Source organism: Cibotium barometz, chromosome 15 (genome assembly GCF_041138505.1).
Source record: "Cibotium barometz isolate CiBa-2024 chromosome 15, ASM4113850v1, whole genome shotgun sequence".
NCBI lineage: Eukaryota > Viridiplantae > Streptophyta > Polypodiopsida > Cyatheales > Cibotiaceae > Cibotium > Cibotium barometz.
Genome location: NC_141060.1, coordinates 16,209,320 through 16,220,225, shown reverse-complemented (window position 1 = coordinate 16,220,225; position 10,906 = coordinate 16,209,320). Strand labels below are relative to the sequence as shown.

General features: G+C 45.8%; 1 protein-coding gene across 2 annotated transcripts in view; it reads left to right on the top strand.

The window, feature by feature from the left end:
• The first annotated feature begins 2,894 nt into the window (after positions 1-2,894).
• The window catches only part of LOC147631009 (acyl-lipid (8-3)-desaturase-like), a 70,437-nt gene continuing 62,425 nt past the window's right edge, over positions 2,895-10,906 (top strand). For both annotated transcript variants that reach the window (XM_086809342.1, XM_086809343.1), the window contains exons 1-2: positions 2,895-3,175; positions 3,705-3,797. In XM_086809342.1, coding sequence (XP_086665468.1) covers positions 2,937-3,175; positions 3,705-3,797 — 332 coding nt within the window. In that variant the 5' untranslated portion in view covers positions 2,895-2,936. The remainder of the gene's footprint in view (positions 3,176-3,704; positions 3,798-10,906) is intronic.

Sequence of the window (10,906 nt, the reverse complement as noted above, 5' to 3'; positions counted from 1 at the left end):
TAGGGTGATGGAGTATACTCCACACACTACATTTGAGCTTGTTTTCAATGATGAGTATAGGGTGATGGAGTAGACTCTAGACACAACATTTGAGCTTCTTTCTTTGATGAGAATACATACATGTCTCATGTAGGCAATCAATTGTTGGAATGTCAAAGATCACTTTGACAATGATAAGACTATCTAAGTCAATACTAGGAAAAAGGGTGTGTAATTTTACATGCTAAAGTTAAAGAAAATTGGGCATTGATTCTTGCACTCTTTATTTTAAGGAACAAGTTTCCGTACATTTAAGTCATGAAACCACATTTATTATACTTACTTGTTATGACAATCCCTTGATTTAATGACTTGGCACTATCATGTGAAGATAAAACAAAATCCATGTTTTCAAGTGAAGCTCTCAAAGTGGGACAAACTCTTAGAGTTATCAATCCTACGTATGATATTTTTATTTTTAATTCATTTCTCACAACTCATCCACATGCTAGACGTGTATCTCTGAACCCCACTTCCTACTTTTATTTTTGTTGTCATGGCTTATGAAATCATTCACACGACAAGTGAAATCTAGAGCTCATGCTAAGCAAAATTTAAACTCGTGACATGCTTGATTACTTTAGCTCATGATCTTTTCTATTTGGGTTGGTGAATTATACTCGTAAATTTAAGAGAGTTCCACTCTGAGCCAAAAGAGCCATCTCACATAATGCCTAGCAACACCCATGTTCAAAATTAGGTGTTTAATGTGAAGACAATCTTCAATACAAGGGTATCACTCGATTTAATGTATCACTGGATTTAATGACTACATGAAGATAAAAACAAAATTCATGCTTTCAAGTGAAGATAAAACAAAATCCATGCTTTTAAGTGAAGATAAAACAAAATCCATGCTTTTAAGTGAAGCTCTCAAAGTGGGCTGAATTCTTAGAGTTAGTCAATCCTACATATGATATTTTTATTTTTTGTTTGTTTCTCACTACTCATCCACATGCTAGACTTGTATCTATGAGCCCCGCTTCTTGTTTTTAATTTTTTTCGTCATGGCTTATGAAATCATTCACATGACAAGTGAAATATGGAGCTTCTGGTATGCAAAATACTTATGACATGCTTGACTCATGATCTTTTCTATTTGGGTCGGTGAATTACACTCATGAATTTGTGAGGGAGTTTCGCTCTCTTAGCCAAAAGAGCCATCTCACATAATGCCTAGCAACAAACACCCATGTTCAAAATTAGGTGTTTAATGTGAAGATATCTTGAATACAAGGGTGTTTCGCATCATTCCTCACATTTACTTGCTAATTGGAAAGCCAAGATTGCATGTGACATTTGTTGTCTCAAGGGGCTAAGAGTAGCACCCAAGAGAGGGTTGTGAGCTAGGACATCCAACCTTGCTTGAAGATTGTATGCAAAATTTAACAACACAACTTGGCAAGTTATGTGTAATGGCCTTGATGGGGGAGAGTGTTCATGACTCGAGCCTTTATACTTTTTTTTGGGAACAATAAGTATTTATATTTATATTAACAAGATAAAACCTGCCCCATTTACAAAAGGTCCATTTTTTCACCTACCACATTCATCCTACACCCATTCCCTATTGAGTAAATTACAAATTTGATCCCACCTCTCTTCCTCCCACACAAATGATTTCTCCCAAGATATGTACTGCCACAAGAAGAGAGTCAGAAGTACAACCCTTAGGGGTCTGCTCTTCAAAGTAATCTCCCTTAGTCCAAATTTTCACCATTAGTCTCCTGCCCAAAGGATTTTCAATTAAGGCCATAAAAGTATACATTGGTTGCTTCTCCTTTAGGCACCATCCCCTAGTTTTGGGCCCAAATATAGGGTATTTCGTCTTCAACTCTTTCCTTGTGCAAACCTACCACATAACAGAAGTTGTTAGGATGCCCTAGTATGTGCTAACATCCTAGTAGCTTGGAGTTCACTCAGCTCATCCTTGCTTGTAAGGCTGGACTAACTTAGCAAACAGGTCATCATTGAACTTATTTATATAGTATACGGACTAGTAATAATGCACACATTTAAACATTAGCTCAAACACATCTAGACCCTGACTAGACCCTTTTTGAAATATCGACAGATTCCTGGAGTTCCAAACACCCCACAGCCAACAATATCTAATAACACAGAATACTAGATCAATAGCCCCTCCCTCATCACTCAGTCTCCCTAGCAACCATACACCCCAAGTTCCCTTAACCCTTAAGCACCTAACCACCCATTTGCCAATCTTACCCCAAAACCCTCTAATTGTAGGACAATCCCAAAAAGCATGCCTGCCATCTTCAATTACTGATTTGCATTTGGGACATATTCTAGTTGTAAAATTCCTTTGAAGCAATTTGTATCCGAGTGGTAATGCCCACATACATACTCTACAAAGAAAGGTCTGGGCTTTCAAAGGGACCTCCATCTCTTCATCCAAGTGTTCAAACACCACCTTACTTTCCAAATTTTATTATAGTACATCACATTAATCTCACTCTTGCTCAACTCCTCATACACTGCCTTGGTAGTTACTTTATCCAATTTAACTCCATTGAACCAAGACCGATCATTTATCGAGCATGCCCCATTGTGGGCAGTAGAGACCCAACCCTTCTCAACCTCCTCTAGCACATTGCTTATAACTTGAAGATCTCTCTGTTGTATCCCAAATTCTCGCCTAATCTGATTCAATTCTTTCCAGCCAAGTCCTAGCAATCTCCTAGTCTCCTCAGCCCTCCGTTATTTAACCTCCTCGCTATTCTTCAGTCTTGGCATTTGGTGGAGTGAGAGGTTTAACCCCCTTTGGCTCAACTTGAACCTTGATAGGCAGTTCTTAAGAGCGTGTATTGAGGGCACGTGTTCAAAATATCTGCTTGTTTTTTTCGTTTCTCTTTTTCCTGGCAGTGCGGACCCAGATGAAAAACACTGCAGCGGCAGATACTGCATGCATTCTTCACCTCGCCATTGCCGCCTTCTTCCTCTCTGCTCCTGCCATGCCTCCCCACTCCTCCTTCGAGCCCCCCCTTGGTCACCTCCCTCTTCCCTCCCCCCCTTCCAAGCCTCCCACCTTCTCTGTTCCTGAAGTTCGCTCCCACAGCAACCCCGACAGCTGCTGGCTCGTCATTAGAAACCGCGTCTACGATGTTACCTCATGGTTAGACCACAAGGCCCTTCAAATGTTAGGGTTTCTGCCACTTCTCCTGCAGAAATTCGAGTTTCCGGCACATGCATTTAAGAAACATCTGCTTAATCCTTTGTTAATTGTTAATCCTCAGCCTTGTTACTTAGGGGTTTCTGCACCTGCATTTGACAAAGTTCTTCTAAACTGGCTGTAAGTTAGGGTGTATGCGGCAAGCTCTGCTGATTTTGCCCCATTTTGCTACATCTACATGTGGCAAAGCTCTGCTGATCTGGCTGCGAATTAGGGTTTACTGCATTCTTCATGTGGCAAAGCTTGGCCCATTTGGCTGCGAAATAGGCTTTACTGCATTTGCATTCCTCTATCCTCTGCTCATATTTTTGAAAAACTTGACACTTAATTTTCTTCAAGTTTGCGAAGCTCTCTGATCTTTTTTTTAAACGTCAAGTCGGTCTCCTGCATCTTCTCACTCAGGTTTCCGGGCTTCTCTAGTTTCTTTTCCTGCCATCTCTAAGCTCGGCTTCTGTTCTTTTTATTCTCCCAGGGTTCCTCATCATCCTGGAGGTAGCCTCATCTACGTGAACGCAGGGAGAGACTGCACTCAGCTTTTCGACGCCTACCATCCATTGTGTGTAAGGTAAGATGCGATGCTCTTCTGCCTTTCTCTTTCTGTTTTTCCTGCAAAACGATGTGGCGCTTCTTGGAAATGCTTTACATACTTCTTGGAAGAAGCAGAAAAGTTAATCTCGTTGATCCAGATCTAGATTTGAGTTTGTATTCAAAATCTGTAAACTGTGGTGCTTGAATGCTGTTGTGTAGCCATTATACTGCACTTCTATTGATCTACCAGGGGGCACTTTCTATACTGTCATGTTCGGAACTCATTAGAGTACAGCACTGGGCTCATTCCAGCACAGAATGTAAAGATGCTTGAGTGGACTGTCAAAATCAAAACTACCCTCAGAAATGACTGCTCTGCATGTCAATGCTAGGAATGATTAGTTGGTGAGATTTAATTGGCTCCTCCCCAGATGATGATTTCAGCTAATGCCGCTCTGGATTTTTTTGAATGATTACCACCTGTACACGTGCTGTCCCTTTAGTGACACACCTGCAAGTAAGTAGCAGACAACTTTTGTGGGTTGTGTTTGGACAGCCAAGTTTGGGGCTGACTTGCGGCCGTTTTAGCAGCCCTATAGGTGCCCAAGCAAGGCACCCATGGATGGGACACCCTTTGTGCACAATATCAAAGCATTTGGATGATTTTTGATATTATTTTTAAGGGTGAAAAGGGCTGGCCGACTTGAACCCAACCTAGCATGATTTTCCTGTATAAGGGGGATTTTGTCCTCATTTGTTCATCTCACATTTCTGGAGCACACAATCAAGAGCAACCATCTCAAGGCTGATTGGAGGTGCGGAAACAGATCTGCAGCAGGCACTAGCATCTTAAAGCAGTGTTAGGGTTGAGATCAGAGATCACCTTTTCAGTAACATTTTGTACTTGAAAATACAGAAGTAAACCTTTTGATTGTACACAATAAGTTTCGCTACACTCTTCTCTTTCTATTCTTGTAAACCCTAGCACAGCCTAGCATCAGGAATGCACAATGGGGTAAAGAGGTTTTGGCTTCTCTCTACTGATCACTGGTTCCTTGTTCATCATGCCATAGAGGGTCAACATCAACATCGCTATGACAACCTGCATGAGGGACTGTCATATGATCGTCATGCCCATTATAACGATTCTTTTAACTTTCATGGGAGCTGGTATCACCATCACCATCACCATCATTACAGTCCAGATTGGTGCCGCTTTCATTATGATAATAGTTTGGAGAAGCATCACGAGAGTAGGTGTCACCATGACAATGGTTGAGAGGAGCCTCACGGGAGTAGCCATCGACACTCTCAAGATAGTCATCATTGACAACGTATGAGTGTAGGTCCTCATTGTCACGTGCATCCCGCCCTTGGATGCCACGTAGACATATATGTACAGAAGGCGTAGGACCTGGGGTGGAAAATTGGTCCCATGTGAGCCTAGTCCGGGACGAGTCAGCCAGGGTCCCACTCCATTCGTCCGAGGTCAGGTGTGCATTGTCTTGCACATGCGTCCAAGGTCAAGTGTGCATTGTCCTGCACATGAAACAGTGCTAGTCCGCGCTGAGAGTCTCCCTTTGGAATGATGTCAGTGGTTTTGTGTATCTGGTATGATACTGGATGCCAGACCACTGTGTAGACAGTTAGGGTTTGCATATAGGAAAGGTGCCAGCCCATAGGGCTGCCCCAAGGACAGATATGTGGGCATGGGGGAGGTGTAGAACCACCCCCATAGGGGCCAGGAAGGCCTTGGCTGTGCCCACCAGCCATGGGATGGGCTGTAGCCCAGCCCTAGGGCCCCTAGACAGGCAGCCGATAGGGTATCCAGCCTTGAGAGGGCTTTAGGCCAAGTGTGGGGCAGCCCAGTAGCCAGAAACACAAGCGCGCTGCGCATGGTAGCCTGCACCCTATTATGTGATGCGCAGCTTTTTTAGCATTAAATGCTGAATATTCTACTCGTGGGAATATTTTCAAGTTGGCCGCCTCAGTTTTAGTTTTGTGCGTTAATTTCGTCGCGACAAGTGTGCTGTTTTTCTGAGCATTTAAGTGACCTATCTCCCTTGAAGCTTCCGCATGTTACAGTGGTATTAGAGCCTACTTCAAGTGCCTACTTCAAGTGTAAAGATTCAGCAAGAAACCAGTAATTTTTTCTTGCTTGTGTGGTTGGTTTTCAAACTCCGGTGGACTATCCCTTTCGGAGTGACTCCTGTCCCTTGAAGGACGGTTGGTTTTTCGCCTCCGGAAGCTTCCCGCACACATAGTGGATGGTCAAATTGCGCTCCGGAAAGGAAGTGCGTTTTCTTGCTATGGCGAGCTTCGACGACTAGAGAGACCAAGAACCTTGGGACCAATGTGCACCAGGTAGCCCAGCTAGGGCATCAGGCATGAGTGTTAAACAGATGTTCCAATAGATGATGTGAGCAATCGCAGACCAGAGTACCAAGTTGGAAGAGGAGAAGGCGTAGATACTGGCTCTGGAAGAGCGCACCCGTTACCCGATTGGTGGGATTCCTAGGACCATAGTGTCAGAACGAGATGCCAAGTTTACCAGTCATTTTTGGAGGGCATTGTTTGATAACTTTGGTACTAAATTGAATTTTTCCAATGCATTTCACCCACAGAGGGATGGCCAGACGGAAATCTACAACCAGTTGGCCTTTGATGTGCTGAAGTGTTATGTCCACAATCAACAAGGTAAGTGGGAATCATATTTGCCTTTAGTTCAAGCTGTTTTGAATGATTCTTTTTCTTCAGCTATTGGCAGGACTCCATATGAGGCAGTGTTTGGAAGACCATTCCTGTCGCTATTGACCAGGACCTCGTCTTCAATGCCTGAAGTGAATAGATTGACGGAGTCTTACTAGGAGATTTTGGAGTCAGTAAAGGACAGGTTGGCTAAAGCGCAAGAGGCCTACACTCGACAGGTTGGCTAAAGCGCAAGAGGCCTACACTCGACAGGCCAATAAAGATCGAAGGGATATGAAATTTTTGGAAGGTGATTGGGTGTATCTTGGGATTATGAAGCAAAGGTTGAAAGTTGAAACAGGTGGGCAAGCGATGCCCAAAGTTGTCATTCAGGAGCTTCGGACCTTTTCCCATCGAGAGAAAGATTAATGAGGTTTCAATGAAGTTGAAGCTACCTCCGAGCTGGACTATGCACGATGTGTTTCACGTCAGTTGGTTAAAACCATATGCAGGTCAGATCCCTTCAGAAGTTAAAGACGAGGCGGAACCAGATATCATTGATGAAGCTGAAGTTATGCATTGTCTTGCACATGAAACAGTGCTAGTCCACGCTGTGAGTCTCCCTCTGGAATGATGTCAGTGGTTCTGTGTATTTGGTATGATATTGGATGCGAGACCACTATGCAGACAGTTAGGTTTTGCATATAGGAAAGGGGCCAGCCCATAGGGCTATCCCAAGGACATATAGGTGGGCATGGGGGAGGTGTAGAACCGCCCCCATAGGGGCCAGGAAGGCTTTGGCTGTACCCACCAGCCATGGGATGGGCTGGAAGGGCTGTAGCCCAGTCCTAGGGGCCCTGGAGAGGCAGCTGAGAGGGTATCCAGCCCTGAGAGGGCTGTAGGCCAGGTGTGGGGCAGCCCGCATAGACTGCCCCGCAGCCAGAAACACAAGCGCGCTGCGCATGTTGGCCAACACCCTATTATGTGATGCACAGCTTTTTTAGCATTAAATGCTGAATATTCTAGTCGTGGGAATATTTTCAATCAGCTGCCTGGGTTTTAGACAGTTGACCTAGACAGCTGACCAGTACCTTGGAGGGGTATAAATACCCATGGCATAGATTCAATCCATTCATCTCATATTTCACCAAGTGCTGAAGCTAATAAAGGGCCAAGACAGCCAAGGATAAGCTAACGTAGAAGGGGTGAAGGATTGAAGGTCAAGCGCAGAGGATTCACCTCAGCCAAGAAGGTTCAGGTTCAGTCTTTTATTTCAGTTTTGCATCATTCTAATAAAAGCAAATACACCATCCGTGGTGGGGGCCGTATAGAGGGTATTCGGGACCTAATATTGTGTCCTCTTCCCCCCCTCTCTCTCACTTTCAGGAGCTTATTGGAGACCCACCCACCCATCATACAGCCACCACGCACTATTTTTCACTTCACTCAGGACCTAGCCGAGGTGTACGACTACCATGTTCATGATCAGCTATTTGCCTTAGATCCATCGGCACCCATGGCCATGCTCACCTCCCAGCTCTCACATGTACTGCACTCCGCAGCCGCGAGGAGTTTCCCATAGCACATACAGACAGGACGGCCACCTACATCTGGGAGCATGCCCCAGAACCGATGATATGATGATGAGTGCAGAAACCTTTACTGCAGTCTCCGAGTGCAGAGGGCTCGCGGGGAGATCACCCAGAGGCAGGCAGGCAGGAGGATGCATACTCTCACCCGCCGTAAGCGGCGAGCTTATGAGGAGGCTCAGTACTGGGACACATCACATGCTCATGAGCAGAGATGCTGCTGCTGCTTGGAGGAGACTCAGAGAGCCCCGTCCTCCCACACCAATTGCCGATCCTCAGACCTGGCAGACATATGCAGAGAGACTTTATGTTGTGCCTGCACAGCCCCCTATACCACAGCCCACAGAGCCATGCTCCACAGTCGCCACCTTCTTCACCCCACCTATGGTTAGGAGGGCCATATGCCGACTCCAACATGGACGGGCCACAGATCATACAGGATTACAGGGAGAGCATCTCATCTATGCTATTGATACATTGGCACCATTTCTTGCTCATCTCTTCAACAGAGCTCTGTCAGAGGGGTTTCCGGCTGAGTGGACGATGCACACTATTGTGCCGATCCATAAAGCGGGAGATGTACTAGACCCCGGGAACTCCAGGACCATCATGATTGGCCATATATTGGCCAAACTATACGGGGCAGTTTTGGAGGCAGAGCTGAGCACTCATGCAGAGGTTGGGGGATTGAGAGCAGCAGGCCAGGCAGGCTTCCGTCGAGCCTTCTTGACCATTGACCACATTTTTACATTGAGGTGCCTGATTGATCAGGCCAAGGCACGGAGGCAACGGCTCTATTGTTGCTTTGTGGATTTCCGCAAGGCATTTGATACTGTGCCCAGAGAGCGCCTCTTTCGGCGACTATAGATACTAGGCATACCTTCAGACATGATGTGGGGCATATACAGGCTATATGAGCAGGTCTTTGGGAGAGTCCGATGCCTAGGAGGCTTGTCCGACACAGTTGCTAGCACCATTGGTGTGAAGCAGGGGTGCCCGCTCTCCCCCACGCTCTTTGGGCTCTATATTGATGTGGTGGTCGATTACATCACACAGGGAGGAGGCTCTGGGGTTGAGCTATCAGGTATTACTGTCCATGTTATGCTTTATGCTGATGACATCGTCTTGGTATCCGACACGCAGGTTGGGCTTCAAAGACACCTTGTGGCTCTTGATGACTTCTGCGCACAGCAGGGGCTCACAGTGAACCTTGGGAAAACCAAGGTTATGATCTTCCACACTTCACCCGTAGTCAGGAGCCACACTACTCTCACATTAGCAGGAGGGCGGGTCGAGGTGGTGAGCTCTTATGTTTACCTTGGCATCACATTTACTAGCCCAGCTGGACGCTTCTCCATGGCTCAGGCAATCCGAGACAGAGTGACCCGGGGGTATGCAGCTCTTGCTGGCCTTGAGCGTCAGTGTCATCAGGCACATTTTCAGGAACCCCGAACGAAGGGGTGGCTCTTTGATACATTAGTGACAGCCTCTTTGTTGCTGTGTTTTCTGGACAGCTTCTGCTGGTTGGATCTCCTTCAGTTTGGCTTCATCGCTTGCAGCTAGAAGGTAACTTTTCATCAGTGTTTCATTCCACGTGGAGTTTGGACATAGGCGGCCTGTTTTTTGAGGACGGCAGCCCACTTCTGGCTGCGTTTTCCTCTCCGGTGGTCATTCCCTTTTGCAGTGGGGGTTTGTGGTGTTTCGGGCTTTGATGGCACACTTGGTACCTGTGGTGGACATTTCTTCTTCTGAGATTGTGCGTTTTTTTAGGACAGCCCAAGCTACTGTCCTTGTTGCCTTTCCCTCTTGCACCCTCTTACAGCATGTTCCCAGGCCCTGTGTGGCTGCCTTTCCTCTCTATATCAAATCTGCAATTTTTGCTTTCCTCTTCTGGTGACCTCAAGGTTGGAGGTACAGTCGATAGAAGCTTCTGCGTTTTTGCTACATGAGGATTTTCGGGTGCTGTTCAGCCTCTTAGGGCTGCGTTTTGGTGGGAGGAAGGGCCCTATATCAGCGTTTTCTGATTTGGACAGTTTTATTTTATGAGGGTTGGTCCTATTGATTGGATCAATGATGACAACTTCAGATTTGGCTCCCTTACCACTCTCTTGTTATTTCCTTGATGAGGCAGACAAGTTGGATGGTGGTAACTTTCATTCATGGAAGTTGCAGGTTACTTCTATTCTCAGGGAGTATGGTTTGATGCAGTTTCTCTCGTACAAGAATCGGTGCTTGCCGGACCTTGCCTCTGTGGAGGATGTGTGTCAGTGGAGGAAGACTGACGGACAGATCTATGGTTTTCTCCACGTGAATTGTCAGGATTCAGTTCTTCGACACTTCATCTATGCTCTTGATGATGCTTCTACTTTCTATGTGTGGCAGTTGCTTTGTGACCTGTATGGTGATGCCAGTGATCGGCAGATGGTTTCTAATTTTGGGTGCTATGCAGCCAGTGATCTTGTGGATACTTCTTTTGGAGATGTTCCTGCAGCGAAGGATATTGGGCCAGTTTTGCTCATTGCATCTGAGGAGTTTGTTTCTCCTATTGCCTTGCCTTCAGTTTCTGTGCATACTTCTCCTTGCCAGGATAATATATCTAGTAATGTTTTTGAGGAAGACAGTGGACTATCTTTGCTCACAGCTTCTGAGGGGGATTTTTCTCCTATTGCTTCGCCTCCGATTCTTTCTTCGACAACCAGTGACCAGGATGTGTTGCAGGTCCCTTTGCCTTCTATGGAGGAGCTTGCTTCTACGTTGTGTGATGCTATTGAGGAGGCTACTACTACTTCAGGTACCACTACTGTGAATGTTCCTATTTCCCTTACTCTGTGTGAGGATTCTGGATTGTGGTTAGGTGTGTCCGTGACCG